The sequence below is a fragment of the Mirounga angustirostris genome, unplaced genomic scaffold, assembly GCF_029215605.1.
Source record: "Mirounga angustirostris isolate CCGP_5_RB_7025 unplaced genomic scaffold, mMirAng1.0.hap1 SCAF_3, whole genome shotgun sequence".
NCBI lineage: Eukaryota > Metazoa > Chordata > Mammalia > Carnivora > Phocidae > Mirounga > Mirounga angustirostris.
The window spans coordinates 194,738,985-194,761,028 of NW_026991711.1; the positions used below are offsets into that span (position 1 = coordinate 194,738,985).

The following is a 22,044-nucleotide window of genomic DNA, read 5'->3' on the forward strand; positions in this document are numbered from 1 at the left end:
ACAAAAACGGCCACAGGATTGAAACAGACATTTCATAGGAGATACTGAATGGCCAGGACACACAGCATCCTCCTTGGTCGTCAGGAAGAAATGCACACTGACCCACAAGATGCCCCCACACACTCCCTGGAATGGCTGAAATTTTCGAAGTCTGGCAGTCCAAACGTTAGCAAGGATACAGACAACTGCAGCTCTCCTAGTAATGGCTGGTGAGAATAAAAAGTGATGCAACCACTTTGGAAACCGATTTAGTGCTTTCTTCGCAGTTGCATGCTTACCATGTAACTTGACGGTTCCCATCCTTCATAGTCACCCAGGAGCAATGATGGCCTGTCCACAGAGAAGGTTTGAGGATGTTCATAGCCACTCCTCCTGCAGTAGCCCAGACTGGATGTAATACACGTGTCCAGCAGGAGGGTGGATCAGCACATTGTGATAGGTCCATATAAGGGAGAACTGCTAGGCAGTACAAAGGAACGGACTACTGATGGAGCAGCAATGTGGGTTCATCTCTAATTGTGCTGAGCAAAAGCAGCCAGACACAAGGCAAGCTGTGCGACCCCTTGTATATGAAGTTCTAGAATAACCCAAACCAGCCTGTTGGGACAGAAAACAGCTTGGTGTATGCATGTAGTAAAGCCAGACGGGTAGAGCTGACTCTGACTTATGCAAAGGAGCTCTCATGGTACGGAGATCCTCTTTGTCTTGGGTGGAGTTTGTTTATCTGAGTGTGTATTTTGTCAGACTAACCCATCAATACAGTTCAAATGAGCATAGGGAACTATTGAACTGAGGTGGATGTAAGTTACACCTCACTAAAGTGAGTTTGAAATAAAGCAGGTAGGGGATTAAGGATGAGATGGGTGGTAAATATCAGCTAGAAACTTAACCACAAGAACCCTCAACTTTATTTTATTTATTTATTTATTTTTTAAAAGATTTTATTTATTTATTTGAGAGAGAGAGAATGAGAGACAAAGAGCATGAGAGGGGGTAGGGTCAGAGGGAGAAGCAGGCTCCCCGCCGAGCAGGGAGCCCAATGTGGGACTCGATCCCGGGACTCCAGGATCATGACCTGAGCCGAAGGCAGTCGTTTAACCAACTGAGCCACCCAGGCACCCCCTAGAACCCTCAACTTTAAATTGTAACTATTAGCAGCTTAAGAAAAATGGTATACAGGTATCCCTTGCTTTCTGCAAGTTCACGTTAGGTCTTTTATGAAAGACCTACAGTAGTGCCCGTTTTCACTAACTGAAAGACAAGTGAAAGAGCTCGGCATTGGTTTGGCAGTGAGCTGTTACAGAGGCAGCGTGCCCTCAGAGCTCCTTCCCACTCTCAGCATCTCTGTGTCCAGCCACCAGAGTTCTGAACTGTGCGAGCATCTGGGCTTCACCTTGATTGATTTTGCACATCTGTTAAGATGTATTCTAAGCTATCAAAAGCCTGAGGCATGATTTTTGGGGGTCTGGGAATGTCAAAAAATGCTTCCATACCAATTAGTGGTATTTGCATTTTTGCTCTCCACCATTTAGGCTTAGGAACACTACTTTCCGGTAGAGGGAAAAACCTATATCAGGAAAAGGCCAGTGTACCTAACTTGTAAGTCAGAGACTATTGAAGAAGAAAGGTATTGTTTTTAAAAACTGTGGCTTATTTCTAAGGAAATAAGAAAATTTACAAAATGATCACATGCAAATGAAAAACTACAAATGTTGGGGCACCTAGGTGGTACAGTCGGTTAAGTGTCAGATTCTTGGTTTCGGCTCAGGTTGTGATCTCAGGGTTGTGAGATCGAGCCCTGCATCAGGCTCCGCGCTCAGCGTGGAGTTTGCTTCAGATTCTTTGCCTCTTCCCCTTCCCCCAACTTGCACCCCCCCCTTCAAATAAATAAATAAAGTCTTTTTTTTTTTCCAAGATTTTATTTATTTATTCATGAGAGAGAGAGAGAGAGAGAGGCAGAGGGAGAAGCAGGCTCCCCACGGAGCAGGGAGCCCGATGTGGGACTCGATCCCAGGACCCTGGGATCATGACCTGAGCCGAAGGCAGACGCTTAACCGACTGAGCCACCCAGGTGCCCCTAGTTTTTCTTTTTCTTTTTTAAGACTTTATTTATTTGGGACGCCTGGGTGGCTCAGTCGGTTAAGCGTCTGCCTTCGGCTCAGGTCATGATCCCAGGGTCCTGGGATCGAGTCCCACATCGGGCTCCCTGCTCCGTGGGGAGCCTGCTTCTCCCTCTCCCACTCCTCCTGCTTGTGTTTCCTCTCTCGCTGTCTCTCTGTCAGATAAATAAATAAAATCTTTAAAAAAAAAAAAAAACAACTAGAAATGTTTGGGCAGCAATCTGTAGGAAATTTTAAAATCACAAATACGTTTTTTAAAGATCTCAAGGACAGAAGCCAGGTGTCAGGCAGGTAGCTTGTAAGGGAACTTGATGCTGCTGAAGTCTGGTCAGCTGGTCATAGTTGGTGATAGCGTATTTCAAATCTCCAGCCTCCCACCATTATGTGGGGTGGGTGGTGGCTCCGTTCACAAAAAAAGCGAGATTAAAAATACGAAGCCTACTGCCAAAGTAAGTTACCTGGTAGAAAGTCCATAGGTTAGTTAATATTACCAAATTCATGAGGGGTTACAGAGTGGACATTCTGAGAACTTGGGAAGTAAGCTAAGAAAATGAAAACTGACCTTCCAGCAAAAATACACTGGCGTCATTGTAGGTTCACATGTTTTGAAAATGTGAACTCGTGTTCTGGGGACTCCTTCCTAAGGGCATGTGCACATGGGAAGGTGGCCACTCCAAGCTGTGTGGGTCCTACCTGAGCAGCTTTTCCCCGTGAAATGGCACCTCCTCATGTGGCTCTCAGCTCTGGGGACCACTTAGGATGCTGCCCTTCAGGGGCCCTCCGAAATGACCCTGTTGCACTGTTTGAGAAAGCACTTTGTTGTATTGGTTAAAATTGAAAAGTAAATGTGAAGGGGACCAGCCCCGCAGGTTAGAGAGGTTTTTTTTTGTTTTTGTTTTTACTGGTATTCCTGGCTTGGCCTGCGTTTGGGGGGTGGGGGAGTTTAGCCTCGGTTTTAAGGTTTTAATCGGAAGCTTCTGGGACCAATTGCCTGACGGGATTTCAGAAGGCTGTTGTAAAATGTAGTTCACCTTTGTCACCTACACATATTTTTCATATGGTGGCGCCACCTTGTGCCTGATGCTGTGTATTTCTCCCTGATCGGTAAAAACATGAGCCATTTTGTAAACCCTGAGTGCCTCCCATCCCAGTCCGCCTTTGCTGTCACCACTCATACAGGACTGCTACATAAGGCTGCTGAGCCTGGTGTGTTCTGTGCAGTGGGACTTGAGTTCCTGTGTCCCCTGGGTAAAGGCGCCTGAGAAACTCCCGTGGGACAGAGGTGCTAATGAACATGGAATCACAGAGCTAGCCACTCAAAGATATTCAGCCCAAAAGTGGCATCATGTTCTGAGTTAATGAGTTAATTATTTATAGATGTTGCCTGAAAGCCATTCCAAGTGAAGATATTTCTACCCTTTAAATGAAGATTCATAATTTAGAATCAGCCATTGGAATATTAACTGCTTTTTTTCAAAAAAGCTGTCGCTACTCAAGACACCTCGGCTGAGGGGTCTTCTGTGCCCCAGTCCCTTTCAGCTTGATTACCTAGAGCTGTCACCATTTTGTTGGTGACAGAGTGACTTTGCTTACTTGTCCTCTCCCCCACTGTACTGCCAGGTACACGGAAGTAGGGATTTGGCTCTGTCCCGGAGCCTGGACTGTGCCAGGCACACAAAAGGTCGGAGCACTTACTGGTAAAATTCCCTCATTAGTGATAAAAACGTTAAGAGGACATTGCTAGGCAGTTTATTAAAAGGATAATTTGATGTGCTCTTATTGGACATGTTCAACATGTAATTCTGGTTTTGTCCTTTTGACCTTTCCATGTGAAAATTTTAATCTAATTAAAGTATAGTCCTAATTTTGTATGTTTATACATTTCAAATTCACTCGTTCTTCATTTTCCCAGAAATAATGATTTTTAAAACAGATGTGTGCCCCTTGCACATGCTGCACAGGACTGAGCAGAGGGAGGTTCAGACCGAGATGCCCAGGGGACAGTCAGGCACTCAGTTCAGAAGCACTTCTCCGTGCAGAACTTGGCCTTAGTTGATGGCCTGCAGTGAGATGGTGGAATCTCTACATGCTTCCTTGGAACGTAAAATTTAATTTCGCTATCTTGAATTTTCCTTGAAGTTAAGTTTCAAATACTCAGAATACAAATGTTACAGAATTCAAAACATTCAGAATTCAAGTATGATAGTAGTTGAGGAAGATTTTTAATTCATTACATGCTCGAATGAGTATGTGTTGTCTTTATTGGTCATACCACACTCAACAGTGTGAGTGGGCAGGTTGCCTGACATGAGACGTTTGCCAGTGGTGGGGCATGGGATGTATGAAAGCAAGAAAGGGGTAGAGGTGGCCTGCTCCTGCCCTGGTGACAGGAGGGAGCGATTGCAGACTACAGTGCAGCCTTGGGCATCTGTTCTGTTTCTGTTTCCCACGGCTTGGCAAGCCAGAGTGCTGTTGACGTTGTTTGATAGATGTGTTCAGTTTTCTGAAAATGTGGTAGCTTTGACAATGAGCAAAAATCATAACTGAAAACCTACTTTGCATTCTGTTTATCAAAAAATAAAGACCCACCACTAAAGTCCATCCCACACATTTGGAAGAGCTAAGAGCGTGTTTCTGATCTTACTTTGTGGGGATTCTGGAGACTCACAGACCTGGATTCAAATCAAGGGCCTGCTCTGGATAGCTCTCCAAGCAGAGGCACCCATTTCCCCATCAATGAAATGGGGAGAGTCGCACCAAAGTGGTAGTGGATTCAAATGGAGTACAGACGAAGATGTGTGTGAGGTACTTAACCCAGTGCCATGTAAATGCAGTAGATTACCCATGTCATACGGGATCATGTCGTGACAGTGTTTTCATTTCACTTAAAGGTGAATCGGGGCTAGGAAAATCAACTCTCATAAACAGCCTGTTCCTGACTGATCTCTACCCAGAAAGAATCATACCTGGAGCTGCAGGTACAAAAAGCCCCCGTACTACTGTAAGTGCAGTTCTCTACATGGAAGCGGCTGAGAGCACATAGTAGATATTTTTGTCTCAGCCTTGTGGTTTTGTTCTGCTTTAAACACAAGGACCGTGTTCTTTCAGTCGGGAAAGGTGCTACACCTGAAGCCCTTGGATCTTGTTTGTTTACTGAGCGTGAATCCACAGGTCCATCCTCTCCCGAGTTGGTGTTCTTTTACTGTAGAAGTGTAGGAAACAGTTTCTGCCTAGATTATATGTTTGATGGGAGGGTCAAGGGAAAATGTTTTCTCATGAAGAGAGTTCTCTAAGTAGCCGACAACTGTGGGAATAGGTGTGTACTCTCCTTGCATATTGTGGGAGCGTTGTGGGTTAGCACGCAGCACCTAGGACTCGGGCTGCCACACCTGGGACATAGAGCCCTCTCATAAATATCTCTGAATTCAGTATTTAAACAAATTCCTAAATTGTTCTCTTTGCCTCAGCAACAGAAGTCATAATTTTCAATATTGGCATTTTAACCATCCTGAGCTGCTGTTTTACTTTAGCTGCCCGGTTTCCTTGCCAACTCAGGGACCGTTTTTACATGGTCCTTGTGTTACCTCTGAAAACCTTCCTCCAAGAGGGGTAATGAAGTTCTAAGTCATTTATTAATTAGAAACTAACAGGTCATCTCTTCTCTTTGAAAACTGGGTTAATTTTTTTTTTTTTAATTTATGAAACTTTTGTTTTTCACAGACAGTCAAATAAAATGTCATTAAGGTTAGGGGATGTGTAGGCTTCTCAAATTTCTGAAGTGATGCTATTTTTTTTTTCTTTAAACAAAATGTAACGTAAGGGAGGTTCCACACCAAAGTTCATTATAGTTGATTGTTAGCAGAAGATTGGCATTCCAGTTTTCATTACAGAATCAGAAACTATATCTTTAGTTTTAAACTCTATTCCATACATGTATTACTCTTTTCTCTGTTTTTAAATCTTTTTTATTTGGCTTCAATTTTTTGAGTAGATACATCTTTACTTCACCAAATCTGTCTTCCCCTCGCTCCAGTCTGCTATTGATAATATCCTGTGAGTTTTCAGTTTCAATGAAGCTTCCAGAAAGTGGTCACTTTTCTGTTCAGAGAGTTGCTGCTATTCTTTTCTTCGATCTCCTGTTGAGTTCGTAGGTGTTCAGAATGGTTTGATCCCTATCCAGCTGAATTCCTGGGACCAGGCGAAATTTAGGTCTCCTACTCCTCTGCCATCTTGCTCCTCCCCCCCGAAAACTGGGTTAATTTTTAAGTACGTTTTCTCATTAAGTTTGTTTCTTTTCTAGAGAAAATTGAAAGAACTGTCCAGATTGAGGCTTCGACTGTGGAGATTGAGGAGCGAGGGGTCAAGCTGCGCCTGACAGTGGTGGACACACCTGGCTATGGGGATGCCATCAACTGCAGGGATTGGTACGCCCCTCGGGGACGCACAGCCCCAGAAGTGCTTACGGTTATTTGAATGTATTCACATTCACAGTGTTAGAGTGATGATTGGGTTTGAGGTAGCTGTGTGTAATAAAACGGTGAAACACTTTAAAGTGCACTGATTATAACATTTTAAATGAGGAATTTCACGAAGAATGAGTATTTTTTCTGTAACAGCCAAGCATTCATCAACTGCTAGCATAAATGAAACCCCTGGATCTGAATGAACCCTGGCCAGTGGAGAAGATTGTGATGTAGACCTTCCTCTTAGAGACTCGATTCTTGGCTTCGTTAGCACAGATACAGACAGCTGCAGGTAGAAGAGCACTGCGTCCCCGTACCCTGTGGCAAGGGCCGCATCCATGGTAGAAGTGGTGGGCTCCAGTCTCGTGGGGTGTAAAGCCCCAGCTTGCCAGCACCTGAGGAGGAAGGGTGAGGCCAGGGAAGCAGGGGGAGGCTCTCCCACCTCCTTCCTTCCTCGGGAGTCTCTCCCTGCCCTGCCTTGCTCTTTGCATCGTGCAGCAGTGGTTTACATTTTCACACACTGTCCCGTCCTCTGCGCACAGTCCTTGTGAGAGCTGGCAGCCCTCTGTCTGCTCAGTCACCTCAGGTTCTTTCAACGGTTCTTTTCAGGCCTTTGACACCCACCCCCCACAGCACTTGAGGGAAATTGTGCTTGGCACACTTTCCAGAAACCTCCGTCTTGCCAAATGTAGGAGTCTGTTTTCCAGTCCCATCTTATAACTGAGTTTCAAATTATATTTGGTAGAGGGGCAGGGAAGAAAAAGACTTGTTTTGTCTTTAAAGTTAGGGAGTGCCTGCCTTTTGTATCCCACTGTTACCAATATTTATGTTTCTCAGTTTTAAGACCATCATCTCCTACATCGATGAGCAGTTTGAACGGTACCTGCATGATGAGAGTGGTTTGAATAGGCGGCACATCATTGATAACAGGGTGCACTGCTGCTTTTACTTTATCTCACCCTTTGGACATGGGTAAGTGGACCCCACCATAGAAACCAAGTCCTTAGAATTTCCTTTCTACTTGCTAGGTTGACAGCTTCCCCCAAGTTGCATATTTTCATACAAGAAGTGAGATAATTTTGAGAGAACAGAAATGTGTGTTTCATTCCCTTCAGACTTAAGCCTTTAGACGTCGCATTTATGAAAGCGATACACAATAAGGTGAACATTGTGCCTGTCATTGCCAAAGCCGACACCCTCACCCTGAAGGAACGGGAGCGCTTGAAGAAAAGGGTATGTGTTTTTTACTCAGGGTAGCTGAGGGCCGGGCGCCTGGGAAAGAGTGGACGTGTGTCTGAGATACGGGGGAGCAGGTGGGAGGAGTCTGATAGTTTTTAAGGAACACCTAACACTTGTAGACTTTTAATATTCTAACTGCTGTCAAGTTCTTATTCTTTGTAATTCACCGTACATGAAAACGCCCTCAGTGAATAGAAGGGACGCCATGTGCTAGGTGAGTGATAGGAGTGTGGAAGTGTGATCTTCTCTATGAAGTTCTGTTAAGTTTATCTAAACGTTTTACTGTAAACAGTCCGTTTAGGAATAGGTTTTAATTGTCATCGTCTGGTATTGTGACTGTTTAAAGGGCCTCTGTTTTGGCCATTAAGAGGTTGCCTTGCAGTTGTCCATCCGCCAGCCCATGTACCCCTCTCCTCCCAGCAGCCCTGTGCTGGTTGTTGGACTCTGGTGCCTTTTCCTGTGTTATCTGAAAAGCCTCTTTGTGGACTCTTTGGTATATATTTTTTAATTAAATGCCTGTTTGTATTTGTATGCTTATTAAGAAAGTCCAAGCTCATATGCTAAATTCTACAAATAAAAGTTCTTTCTTTTGTTTTTTTGAGAGAGAGGACGTGAGCAGGGGTGTGGGTGGGGACAGAGGGAGGGAGAGAGAGAATGCCAAGCAGGCCCCACACCCAGCGTGGAACCCAAAGCGGGGCTCGATCCCACAACCTTGAGATCATGACCTGGGCCAAAACCCAAGAGTCTGACACTTAACAGACTAAGCCACCCGGGCACCCCAAAAGTTCTTTTAATTATCCATAAAAGGAGTTGTTGTAACAGTTGCATACTTACCCTTCCAGAGCATAGTCTGTTTATGTTTTTGTTTTTATAGGATGGGACCATGGCATACATATATTATTCTGCCATTTGACTTTCTAAAAATTCCCAGCACACACAGAAAACACTCCCCCGAACCCTTATACAGCTCAGAGCAACACACACACACACACACACACTCAGGTACACTACCAGCACACAAAATATTTCTTCAGTGTGTTTTTTGGTCCTCGCACCGCCACCCCTTAATCCCTGGCATCAGGGATCTTTGCTTAGCTCCCTCGTGTCTTCCAGGAGTCTAGAACGGTACCTGGCGCAGAGTGGGCACATGTCTGCCTCCTCAGAACTGTTCAAGTCAGATTCTTAGACGGGAAACTGATGGGCGTTTTAAGTGTTGAAAGATGGGCATTTCAAGTTTGAGTTTCCTTCAAAACAAGTTTGTAACACCTTATATTCCCAAAGCAGTGTGAGCTTGCTCCGCTTTTTGCCCCCCTGGAACCGTCCTGGATGTCACCAGTTTTTCTAAAGTGTCTCCCATCTGAGACACGGGAAGTGTTTTCTGGTTTCCATGTTTTTAGACCTAGTTTTGATTTCTGTGTTTTCACGTTTTTCTTGATGTCTTCTGTCACGGCTGAGTTTTTCATTTCTACCATGCATACATGTTTGTCAGCCCTTTCCTCTGTTGTCTCAGTGCTTGCCAGTCTTTTAGGAAATATCCGGGCCTTTGGGAGAGCCACTAAAAGGTTTGGCACGTTTATGCTTAAGGGTACGTATTTTAGTAACGCCCACTTAAGGGAACTCCAGCTTTTCTAATAAAGAATGTTACACCGGATTCCAGAAAGGTAGGGAAGCGGGGTCAGAGTTAGAATGTTGTGTCCACCCATCTCTAATCCTGTGTCCAGAACACTAGGGCTCGATTTCAAAATCTGAGATGAAGTGAAATCCCGTTTTGCCCTTGGTGCTTTCATCTTGGGCCTTCCTAATCCTTCTCTTGATCTGGTTTCTCCCTTCCACCTCCTGGTATCCCCCACTCCCTGATCTAGAAGAACCTCTGGCAGACCTGCTTTAGTCTTCCACTTTCAGGTGTCGTTTCCTAACCTTTCCTTTATCTCAAACTCTGGCTCCCTGTCGGCCAGCAGCAGTTGTCCTGTCTAGGGCTTGGCCAGCGAGCCGTCCACCAGCCTTGGGCCTCAGCAGCAGGGTTTGCTGTGCTTTCAGAAGATTTGTCTTACTGCCTGTTTTATCACCTGTCTTCCTAACCCCTGAATGTCGGCACTGGTTAACATTGTTTTGATCATATCATACCTCCTGTGGCTTCTGCTTTTCCCTTCTGAGAATCTTTTTCATGTGACTTCTGTGTGTAAACGAGTCTCTTCTTCCCCTGCTCCTGAGCTTGCCTCCCAGCTTCCCTGGCTCTGTACCTGAGCCCACCTCTGGTGCAGTTGCCCAGAGAAATGTGTGATTGTTGTTGATTCACCACTTTCTTTTTCCTCTTTTCCAATTCAGAATAGCCTATTTATTACATATTTCTCAACTCGATTCTCATCCTCAGTGTAAGCACCGTCCTGATGGGGCCAGCAGGGATGGATAATGGGCAGGCAGGAAAGGGGAAGAGATGCAGCAGGTTCGTGCTTCCTGCCTAACTTCTCCCACCGGTGTGAGATAGTTACTCTGCCTCCGCTAGGAATGAGGTTCCTAGCGGACACTGAAAGGACATTGCGAAGAGAGAGAAAGACGTCTTCCTGAATCCTGAATTAGTGCAGACCGTGTGTTAAGTTCGAGGTCTTTGATCATAAAGGCCTGAGGGTTCCCATTAAGAACATCCATTACCAGGGGGCGCCTGGGTGGCTCAGTCGTTAAGCGTCTGCCTTCGGCTCAGGTCATGATCCCAGGGTCCTGGGATTGAGCCCCACGTCTGGCTCCCTGCTCCGCGGGAAGCCTGCTTCTCCCTCTCCCCCTGCTTGTGTTCCCTCTCTCGCTGTGTCTCTCTGTCAAATAAATAAATAAAATCTTTAAAAAAAAAAAAAAAAAGAACATCCATTACCAGATTACCAGATTAGGGTTTAAAGTAGGGATATTTCTGCCGACTTGGCGTTTGTGCTTGGCCCTTGCAGCCCAGGACCCCACAGGAGAGTAAGTGGCGCTCTAGCCTGCCTGTACCTGCTGGAGTGCCCAGCAAAGAGGACGTTCTGTCCTCTCTAGGCCACTCTGCAACCTGGTTGGTGGAGTGTGTGATTCTCCTGCTTGTTGCCTCTTGAATAAAATCCAGAGCCCAGCCTGGCATTCAGGCAACTCTCTACTTGTCCCTCTGGCTTAACCCAACTGGAAGGCTTACTTCCCAGCCATCCTGGATTTCTTATTATTCCCGAAACTTACCCTGGGTGTCCTCTCTTCAGAGCCTTAAACAAGATTATTCCCCCACGTGCCCTTCACTCCGGTTCGCCCCCTCGGGCGACACTTGAGCTCTTCTGGTGCCCGCAGCGCCTGGCCGTGCCGCTCCTGGGGCACGTGTGGCTCTGGGGCTGGCTGTGGTGTGTGACTTCCTCTTAGCTGCTGTAGGGCCCTGCTGCTCTATATGCCAAAGCCGGGGCATTACTATTCACTCTGGACAGAGGACCGCTCAAAAGGCAAGCATAAATACTGCTCCAACGGTTTATAAAATTATTTGGAAATCACTAATCACTTTAATTATGTATTGACGGTTAGATAATTCTGATATGTTTTTAATAGTTAGATTTGATTGAAATGTCATGTGGCTTGGTAAAATTGCTCCTGGTTTGTCATTCTTTCAGATTCTGGATGAAATTGAAGAACATAGCATCAAAATCTATCACTTACCTGATGCAGAATCTGATGAAGATGAGGATTTTAAAGAGCAGACTAGACTTCTCAAGGTAAGTGCGCGCTCCAGGTGCCCAACACAAGTCACTCCTGTTCCCGGTCATCAGCGCCATGGAAGGAGTTGACAAAGGGCCACATCCTGAAAGGCTGGCCTTTGACACATTGTCCGGTAGATTCAGTTACAATAATATTTTTACTTTAAATATATTTTGACATAGCTGTCACCTAGGTTTAGAAACCTTACTCTGGGTTTAATTTGTTTCATATAATTTTTCCCATGTGGAAAATACATGCCACTTCTGAGTAAAATGTTTTATACCATTAGTTGGCCAAGGAAGCACGTAGTAAGCAGCAGTGTGCTCAGTCTGTGCCTGTGTTCTTATGTTCACAGTGGAAGTTGGGGTTCCCTGTGTGGAGCCTCTCCACCTGGTGTGTCTCTTTCTAGGCCAGTATCCCATTCTCTGTGGTTGGATCCAATCAGTTGATTGAAGCCAAGGGCAAGAAGGTCAGAGGCCGCCTCTACCCATGGGGCGTTGTGGAGGTGGAGAACCCGGAGCACAATGACTTTCTGAAGCTGCGGACGATGCTCATGTAAGACCCCCGTGCATCCCTGTGGGCAGTACCTAGCACAGGGAGTGGAGCTTTTAGACTGTGGGGTGTGCAGGGGGAGCCGCCGCAGCCTGTTGTGCAAGGCCCTCCCCAGGGGCTCTCTGGGACTCAGGCTGCGGAACCAGCCTGTCCCTCTCGAGGCCGAGTGCTTAGCACACCCTCCTCCCTAGTCTCCCAGCTCTCTTGATGCTGAAAGTAGACCACATGTACACTGTGGAATGGCCGCACCAGACATGGGACGCCTCATGCTCTGGGAGCAGATACTCAGGGTGGCTGCACAGCGGCTTCTCCACTCTCGGCTGAAACACGCTACCACTCCAGGTCCACCCCGGGCAGCGCTGAGGTTCTTCAGTGCATTCTTAGCCCCTGCCACAGGCCTGACTACAAAAGCAGAAGTTTTCCCTCTAAAAAGAAAGTTCACAGTTAGGGACAGCAGTTGTTGTTCTTGAATCAGGAGGCTAGAACAAAGAGTGCTGCTAAAATCGAAGACCCTTAACTCCATCAGAGAGTGGAGGATCTAGGCAAGTTTTGAGTAACTAAAAATTGATTAAAACGACCAAGCTTTGGGCGCCTGGGTGGCTCTCGGTTGAGTGACTGCCTTAGGCTCAGGTCATGATCCTGGAGTCCCGGGATCGAGTCCCGCATCGGGCTCCCTGCTCAGCGGGGAGTCTGCTTCTCCCTCTGACCCTCCTCCCTCTCATGCTCTCTGTCTCTCATTCTCTCTCTCTCAAATAAATAAATAAAATCTTTAAAAATAAATAAATAAATAAATAAATAAATAAATAAAACAACCAAGCTTCATCAGACGTAATTCAGTCACCACGTGGGAAGCTCAGGACGGGTCCTTATGGCCGCGCGGCTCTGGTGGAGGCTGCAGATGGAGCCCTCCTGTGAGCTGTGTTTCTTTCGAGTGAGGGAGAGCATGCCAGCACTCCGTCTGTTCCCCTGCATTCTGTGCAGACAGGAATGCGTTATCTTTACTCATTCTTGACTGCTTAAGTGTTTGAAAAAGCTGAGCCAAGAAAATTATGGATGTTTTCTGAGATGATTAGAAGAGTCAAAGTCCTATTTCTAGTTTATTCAAAATAGTAATACTTAGTTGTATGGTTTTTTCCATAGCTTAAACTAATCAACTCCTTAAACTTGAGAAGTCAGGAATAATTGAATTACATGTTTTCCATACGTTCTTTTAGAACAGTATGTTCTGTTTCAGACTTGCCTGCCTAAAAGGATCCGCTAAAATTTGTACCTCTGTGCACTGGTGGTGGTCTCCTGCAGAGCTTGGCAGGGCCAGTAGGAGAGGCCCATGGAAGGGTCTCTTCCCCGGCTCTGTGGGTGTGCTTCTGCTTGTTTGTGGTGGGGGAGAGGAGCACCTCCACAGCTTCAGCCCTGTATCCCAAACTCCAGCAACGTTGTGTACAGTTCAGCAAGTAACAAGTAGCTCAAACGACCGATGGTTGGTGCTTCTCCCTGCAGTCGGCTCCCACACGCAGCTGGCCTTGCTGTGCCCTTCTGTCTTTCAGCACCCACATGCAGGATCTCCAGGAGGTGACCCAGGACCTTCACTATGAAAACTTCCGTTCCGAGAGGCTCAAAAGAGGCGGCAGGTTGTTGCCCCCACCTCATGTTGTCCCCCTCTGTCCACATTGTGTCACAGAGCTACACTGTCCCCCCTTCTACCTGTCCTGCTGGGCCTTCCTGACTCTAAGCAACATGATTTGGTTTCCTACTCAGAAACCATTACCAGGTGTTTGTTGCTAATGGCATTGTAGCTTGCTTTTTCTAACCTGTCAAAAGTAACTTGAACCATCTGCACGCAAAGAACAGCTTTAAGTGGAAGGACCAGAGACTGGTCTTAAGAGCATCACTCTGTCAATAAATGAGGACATAACTTACCTGCCATTAAGAAAGGCAGCTCCACTCCTCAAAAATGCACGCAGTGCCCTCCCCTTTCCTCTTTCACCATCGCAATAGATTTTATTTGAGATCTGTGTTTTGTGACCTGATTTATGTCTGCTTGCACCACATTTCTGCTTAGCTTAGGTATCAAGTGATCCACATCATTTATAATAAGAATTTTCTGTACAGCAGTTGCTCCCACACTCCTGATCTACTCCAGTGGGTGTGGGTGCCTGGAACTGAGGAGCGTGCGGAACTTTATACACACACCCCTGTTTCCTGTACATACATCTGTGATAAGGTTTAATTTCTAATCCGGGGACAGGTGAGGGGTTAACAACAACAGCAGCAATAAAATGAAACCATTACAGCCATATGCTACAATCAGAGTTATGTGCATGTGGTCTGTGTGTCTCTCAGAATCTCTTCTTGCCCTGTACTCACCCCTCTTCCTGTGAGGATGCCCCTGTGGGGAGGGACGGAGGCGCCGGGGTGCAGCACTGGGCTATCGCCGACCTGACGGCTCCTGAGGATCACGTGCCTCTGGACCACAGCCGAGTGCGGGCCACTGAACCCGCAGATAAGGGGGGGTGGCTGTGTTGTAGTTTATTAAAATATTCACATTTTTGAAATCTGGTGGATTTGTGTATATATACAGGGTGTATGTTAAGGTTTGCTTTTTTGTGTTACTTACCTGGGGACCAGATACTAAGTAAGGTTTTAGAGGCCAGTGAGGAAGCCAAGTGTGCGCTTGTGAAGAGCTGCGTCCTCACTGCTCAGTGGGCCTCCCCCGCCAGCCCCCTCGGCCTGTACGCTCGGGCCCTGCTCCTTGTTCAAGTGTCCCTGTCACAGTCTGTGTCCATTAAGACCTGTCCATCCTCCTGATGGCAGCACCTACTCCTCGAGTAAGTGAAGACCAGAGTGTCCCACCCCCACTTGGAGTTAGAGAAGTTTCTAAAATTCACCATCTCGTGCTGTGTTTTTTTCATCTTATTCATTTCATTATTCATTCATGTTAGTCAGAAAAGTGATAAACAGGTAATTTTAAATACTTTTCTCAGAAATGTAAAGTGAAATTTTACTTTGGCAACTTGTCATCAGAAATAACCAACTAAATTTGTAATTTCTTTCAACTCTTAGAAAAGTGGAAAGCGAGGACATGAATAAAGACCAGATCCTGTTGGAGAAGGAAGCAGAGGTAGGTAGAGGAGGATATTGTTGGTGTACATCCACAGATCATTACAGTTTTCCTTCCTTATTTTTTTAAGAAGGAATATATTACACATAATCTCTTTTATTGTGTGTATATCTCTGTGTAGTATGGATATTGCTTTACATGTGTTATCAGTTGATCTCCAGTAGCCATTTAGTGGGAAAAACTTGGGAATAGTGCAGATTTAGTGATTTTAGTCCCTGACACTTAGTGAATTTAGTAATTTAGTAAAGTACTCAAAATTCAGTAGCTTTCCCATACATAGACAATACATATAGACAAGTTGGAAAATATAAAGAAGGAAACTGCCATTTACACCCATTAACAATTTAAGAACTCTGCAGGACTGATGGAGAAGAAACCAGAAAACTCTACTGAAAACAATTTTCAAAATTTAAATGGACACATGACTTTAGGCAGGATGCTCATTGCAAAGATCACAGTTTTCTCTAAACTGAATGCCATTCCTTCAGAGTGGTTTGGTTTGTGACGTTCTTCTAGGGGAGAGCTTGCTGAAATAGTTCCGACACTTGGTCTGAAGATGGGGGATGGAAGCACAGGGAGGCCCTGTAAAACACACACTAATGAGGGAGGGTTGGCTCCACCGCTCATAGAAATCCAGAGGGTGGGGACGACTGGGTGGCTCAGTCATTAAGCGTCTGCCCTCAGCTCAGGTCATGATCCCAGGATCCTGGGATCGAGCCCCACATCGGGCTCCCTGCTCCGCGGGAAGCCTGCTTCTCCCTCTCCCACTCCCCCTGCTTGTGTTCCCTCTCTCGCTGTCTCTCTCTCTCTGTCAAATAAATAAATCTTTAAAAAAAAGAAAAGAAATGCAGAGCATGGCATTGGCATGACGGGCTGATGAAATGCACGTCTGGAAATGGGTCCGAAGTATGGAAAAGTGTTTGGTAGAGGTGACATTGGGGTCTGTTAGAGCTGTGGAATCCAAGCATATCCAGGAAATCCTCAAACAGGCCAGCCTTTTGGAAAGAAAACTCACCTGTTTGGACAAATTAATTCAACATGGATTCAAGTATTTAAATGTTAAAAACATGGTTACTTGAAGAAAATTCAGGTAAATGTTTTATAACAACGTGCCTGGAGGCCTTTCTAAACTAGTGGAAACTGTAGTCGTGAAAACTGATGAGGGTAGCAGAGGAGGCCCATCTACCACGTGAGCAGTGGGACCTTGCTGCCCTCTAGGGAAGTCCCAGGCGCACTCCCTACCTGGTAGTGGCAGCCTTTCTCCCACCTTTTTTCCCACCTTTTAGGTTAAAAAGCATCTTGTGTTGTCTGTCTTAATTCTTCAGTTTGTTGCTAATTTCTGTTTCTTAATTGAATTGCATTTTATCATCTGCTTAGTTTTCTATTCAGTTGTTTGTTCTTTTACCGATTTATAAGTTCTCTGTGTGTTAACTCTTGGTCATGTTTTAGGAAAGCATGTAAGCTGAAATTTTAGGAATCACAAAGCACCCATAAAGAGTGTCCAGGGAGGATGGACCTTGAGAACCAATAATGTGTCCCTGTGTCCTGTGCCCGTAGCTTCGCCGCATGCAGGAGATGATCGCAAGGATGCAGGCGCAGATGCAGCTGCAGATGCAGGGTGGGGACGGCGACAGTGGGGTCCATGGGCACCATGTGTAAGGTAAAGCCTAGAAGACTGCTTTCAGATGCCTCAACTTAAGACGTCATGACAGGCACCTCCCTCTCGTCTTACTAATGTCTTACATTTTGAAGCTCTTGTGTTTAACTCCATAGCATTCAAGAAGACCAGACAGCTTCTAAAAAATGGAAGCTTCTCCTTGGTTCTGCGTGTCTCATAAACACTTTCCGTTTCTTTCTGAGTTTACAAATATAATTAATGAAGACAATTTAAATATTAAAATAACCTTTATTAGTCATGCAATTAGAAACTTATTATAGCTGAAAACAAAAAGAGCTTTGAAAGCATTATTAAAACAGATTATGCAGACCAAAGGTAAAGAGGGCGTAAAAGGGCAGATTATGCCAGGTGGGCCAGGGACCTCGAGGGGTCTGCTCACTTTCCACTCTTCGCCACAGCTCTGCTCCGCCCCATGGCAATCGGTGAGTCATGTAGATGTCTGGCCTGGTGTGTGCTGGCCTCCCTGTTTGAAGGGAATCTGCACACACCAGGGACCGTGGACCAGGAAAAAACAAATGTCTACTCCCCTCTGTCCTGGGGACAGGTGGGCATTCAGAGCTATCTAGGTGACTGCTGTCAGCACCTCCCAGAGGAAGGACGGAGAGGTAAAAAATACAGGCCAGAGGAGGAAGCAGCTACATGCGGTTGGGGCAGAGGCCCGAGGCTCCCTGGAAGAGAGATGCCTGGGGTTAGGCAGACCGAGTGGGTGCTGGCCACAGGCACAGATCTGGGGACAGGAAACTGGGGGTGCAGGTGCGGAGGTCCACTACAGGTGGGAGCCTGATTGTAGAGGCAGGAGAATGTTCGTGACAAGAGGTGATGTGGGGACATGAGTGAACTGAGGCTTAGCCGACTCGGGACAGGATTGATGAGCCAGAAGGCAGGGAGCCCTGAGCCTGGGACATCTGTGAGCAGTCTGCCACGGCAGACGCGCAGGTGATAGAGGAAAGACCTGCATGGGTGTGTGGGAGCACCGGCCACCAGAACAACACCCCTGCCCTTGTGGCTTGTGGGGAAAGGTCTGAGATATGTACGAAGCACACAAATACCCATGTTCGGTTTAGCCAGCTACTGGAACGGAAATGTCCACATAACCCACCACCTGGGCCAGAGTTGGTGGTTTACTTTCAGCTGGGTCCACACGGCACCATTGAGGATACTGTGGTGTGCCAGGGTTTGAAATCATTTGCCTGTACTCATATAGCTGGTGAAATGTCAGTACACCCAACCCCATGAGGCTGATGCTGCCTGAGCAGGCTTGGCGCCTGGGGAAAGGCCGGCGAATTAGAAAGAAACGGGACTTCTGAGCGGTGGGGCTCACTTGAGGCCGGAGGAGGTGACAGACGTTTGCTCATTTTCTCTGATCTTGATGCTTCTCTAAATTTTAAAACTTGATGAAATTATGAAGAATCTACTTTAGGTATATACAACTAATATATATTTTTGCCTACTCTGCAATTTGGTGGTGCCACCGGTTCCCAAGAGATGTTTTGATTTAGTTAACTCTGGTCGTAGGAACCAACCTTCTGCTCAGTTTGTGCCCTTTGTTATACAGAAAATGATGCTGTTAATGGTCATAGCAGTGAGTGCTGTACCACTTCCACTGACATATGTCATATTTTGTTTTTCCAGAAAATGCTTTTGCAAGATACAGAACACATTCCACATGAGTACTACAGCTGCGTGTTTCCGAGAGATCATTGGAGGGATGCCCATCCGCATTTTACAGTACCTGTGCCTGAGAATTTAATTTTTTTTTTTTTAACTTTTGATGTGTTTTGTATGAAGTACTTTCAACATTTGTATTTCGTTGCTATGTTATACTTTATATTTTGTGAGGTGAACCTTCCATTTTCATTTTTCTTCCACCTTAACTAACCACTAATGTTGGAATTGGTTTCCAGGATCAGTCAGTATGTATAATTAACGTTGAGTTTCTTTGATTTGGCTGGCCTAACTGACTAATTGTTGAGGAGCACTCTTGATTTCATTTCTGGAACATTCGGACGTAGCCAGCATGTGCCTGGGTGCTAGTGACATGGACCCAGTGATACGGAAAGATGGGCTGGCATCTATCTGTAGGGCATTGACCTCCCAGGTCACCAAGATGGAGATTCTACCTGGCTTCGCTTTGTTTTGAGCACAACACCTAAAACCAGTTTTGCTGCTATAATTCATTACTGTTAATTCATCTGCACATTTACTTTTTTACCAAGTAAAACAATAGAATTATTATCTAATATGGTATGTGTATACTAAAATAGCTCTTTTAAAAAAACAGGCAATTAGGAGCAAATTTTAAGAAGTCTTTGGATTCTGATGCTAGATCATTTTTTAAGCTGCTCTGCAGAGAACCTGACACAAGCCACGTTTTGTAGTGTTCCCCATTGATACCGGTTGCCCTCCGCTACAGACAGCGAGCGTCCACGAGCTCCAGTTTTCATACTACAGCAGCGATTCTTACCCACGCAAACAGAGCCAATAAACGATTTTTACTCAACTAACATGAAAAGTTACTTTTTTAAGGAAAATTAATAAGTGATGTATTTAGAAACCAGTCTTTTTACGTTTTTATATGGCACCCTAATGTATTTTCTGTAACTACAGGTTTATAAGATCTGCCTGAGCAGTGAGAATCAGGGTCCTTTGGGGGGTAGCCCTCTGAAGCCAGACCTGTCCTGGGCCCTGAGGCTAATGGCCCCATGATGCCTGAATGCTGACCAGGTTGTCCTGATTCGGCTTTCCTTTAACTGGTTCTCTAAAATTTTTAATAGTTTTCTGAAAGGAGGCAAATAGCAGTAGTCATTTTTTTATGTGCAGATTGTTATCCATTTTCAGCCATCATCACGTCCTTCGTTATGTGTACTACAAACCTCCCCGTGTGTCGGGTGAGACAGAAAGACATTTCAAATCTGCACCGTGGTCTGACTGGTAGACCACCAGTCAGATCAGTCTTTTGTGCTCTGTGGCCTTGGCCCTTTCCTTCCTTCCAAGGGGTGCTGAGAGGCTCTGGGGCTTGCTTTTTTCAACATTTCTACTGACATTGGGAAAGTGGTCCCCAGAAAGTGATGGGTGAAAGGACACCTGGAGGGAGCAGGTGTTGGCTCCATGTTTTCATTTTGCTCTAACAGGAGGGGCAGAGACGCAGAAAACACTTCCCCTGGGAAGGGATGGGAAGAGTTTTTGCTTGGGCCAGACAAAATAAAGTGACGTGGTCGAAACACATTAGTCACAGAGGCGGGCTACAGACAGTACTCAGGTGTTCTTGAGAACTTTGTCTTCCCACTGTTGCATAATGGTGACTAGTCACAAGCCTTAGGTTCAGGCACAGTTGTACAGAGTTCTTACCAAGGGAAAGTGTTAAGTGACAGAGCACCTCCGTGCAAGGCCGGCTATCTGGGTTATTTTGGCACGAAGTACACTAGTAAAAGCTGTTTAAAAGGTGGAGCTGGGGTCACATGTACGTGTGGTCCCCCATATGTTTGGGTAGAACTACGAGGGCCAGCTGCCACCTGATAAGGGTTATGCAGGGTGGGTGGACCTGCACTGTCTCACTTCTACATCCCCCTCTGTTTTGCTGCCCAAATCTAAATAAATACTTTCACTTAGAGATAACTGCTTTTACTAAGAGATCATCTTTACCTATAGAAATGTATTTTGAAAACTTATTTTACACAGCAGTTTTGTATCCATTGAAACTAACCTTTTATCAATAAAGCACTATTGTTTGGCTATTAAGTGAAGAATTATTACTGGTTCTTTATGAAGGTGTGGTCTTCTTGGAAAGGTTCAAAGCCCTGCAGGACGTCTGTGCATGAAATCGGGAAGAATTACTTGCACCAATAACCTCAGTAACCCAACTTTGTATTGGCAATCCCAGCCCAGAAGAAAGAGCCTTAAAGACTAGCGAGAAATTAATGACGGGTGATCTGACCATCTACTTAAAGTGAGAGAATGTGTGCTAAAAATTAGCACTAGTAAGAGTTCAGTGATGTCTACTCATGAATTAGAAAATGGAGTGGGAAAAGGGTTCTCATTCACTGTAGCAGTAACTACTAAATACCTAGAAATACAAACGACTGGAATAGATCTAGGAAATTCTATTCTAAATATTTCTAAGAAGAGATGGCTAAGGAGAGCTCTACAATTTACTAGAGGACATTGTTTACACCTGGACTACAAGCCTGGTCTGGGTGGCTGGACAGCCCTTTGGCTGCCCCCCACCACTGAGCACCCAAGGACCCGCCACTGCTTCCTGAACCACCTTCTCTCTGGTCTCACACCCTGTACTCTCCTGTTTGGCACCAGCGGAGGCCCTGCAGCCTCCAGGGAGTCCCCGCCCCTCTTGGCCAGGCTCTCTCCCCCTGGCCCCCACTGGCCCTGCACACCTTTGTGTGTGTGTGGGCGGGGGTCCAGCCCTGAGGCGTGAGTGTCATCCCGGGAGTAGTGAAGACAGTCCTCTGGTCTCTGACGGGGCTGGGCGCCAGTTAGAGGAAAGGCCTCAAGGGAGTGATGGGGGACGTGGGAACAGGAGGTGGAGGGGCCTCTGCAAGGCTGAGCCCCTGTCCCCACGTGCCTGCCAGGCTGGCTCCCTGCTGAGCCTCAGACCCCGAGGCTGCCCCGTGGGGAGGGTCAGTTCTTTGAGCCTCCTCTTTTAGGAAATATGATGGGTCTGGCCAAGCTCAGGAGGTGAACCTCTAGGAGGGGTCCCCTCAAGGACGAGCCCAGGTCGACCCCATTTATTCCGTTGAGGGCAGCGCGGGGCAGGACCCAGCCCAGCGGGCAAATTGGGTAGGACCTTGAAGGATGCGTCGGAGTTCACTGAACCCTTGGAAGAAGGGGTGTGTGCTCCTCGTAGTCGCGGGCCTGGGAGGCCAGGGAGTGGTGTCACATGTCCATTTCCGGGTGGGAGTCCTGAGGCTAAAGGGGGGACAAGGCTGAGAGGACCGTGGGCCTCCCCCGCGTGGCCAGTCTCCACCGCAGCACAGCGTCGTTGGGCCGTCGGTGGCCTTAGGCCACGGTCCGGACGGCCCCAGGAGCGCAACGGGGGAGAGAGTTCGGCGGCGGGCTGGGCGAGAGCCCGCAGAAGAGCCGCGCCCGGAACTGCCGCAGACCCTGCCAGCCGAGGCCCCGCCCAGGGCCGAGCACCGTCCAACGAGGCGGTTCTCTGCTGATTGG

At 46.4% G+C, this 22,044-nt stretch overlaps 1 protein-coding gene across 5 annotated transcripts in view; it reads left to right on the forward strand.

Annotated features, from left to right (window-relative positions):
* SEPTIN2 (septin 2) overlaps nt 1-20,604 on the forward strand; it is a 34,641-nt gene extending 14,037 nt beyond the window's left edge. For 4 of the 5 annotated variants that reach the window (XM_064587408.1, XM_045867573.3, XM_054505909.2 and 1 more), the window contains 10 exons: nt 5,012-5,098; nt 6,421-6,544; nt 7,421-7,555; nt 7,699-7,816; nt 11,434-11,535; nt 11,928-12,073; nt 13,615-13,698; nt 15,131-15,188; nt 16,746-16,848; nt 18,499-20,604. In XM_064587408.1, coding sequence (XP_064443478.1) covers nt 5,012-5,098; nt 6,421-6,544; nt 7,421-7,555; nt 7,699-7,816; nt 11,434-11,535; nt 11,928-12,073; nt 13,615-13,698; nt 15,131-15,188; nt 16,746-16,847 — 956 coding nt within the window. In that variant the 3' untranslated portion in view covers nt 16,848; nt 18,499-20,604. The remainder of the gene's footprint in view (nt 1-5,011; nt 5,099-6,420; nt 6,545-7,420; nt 7,556-7,698; nt 7,817-11,433; nt 11,536-11,927; nt 12,074-13,614; nt 13,699-15,130; nt 15,189-16,745; nt 16,849-18,498) is intronic. The other variant, XM_064587409.1, reaches the window with a different exon arrangement.
* Nucleotides 20,605-22,044: the final 1,440 nt, after the last annotated feature.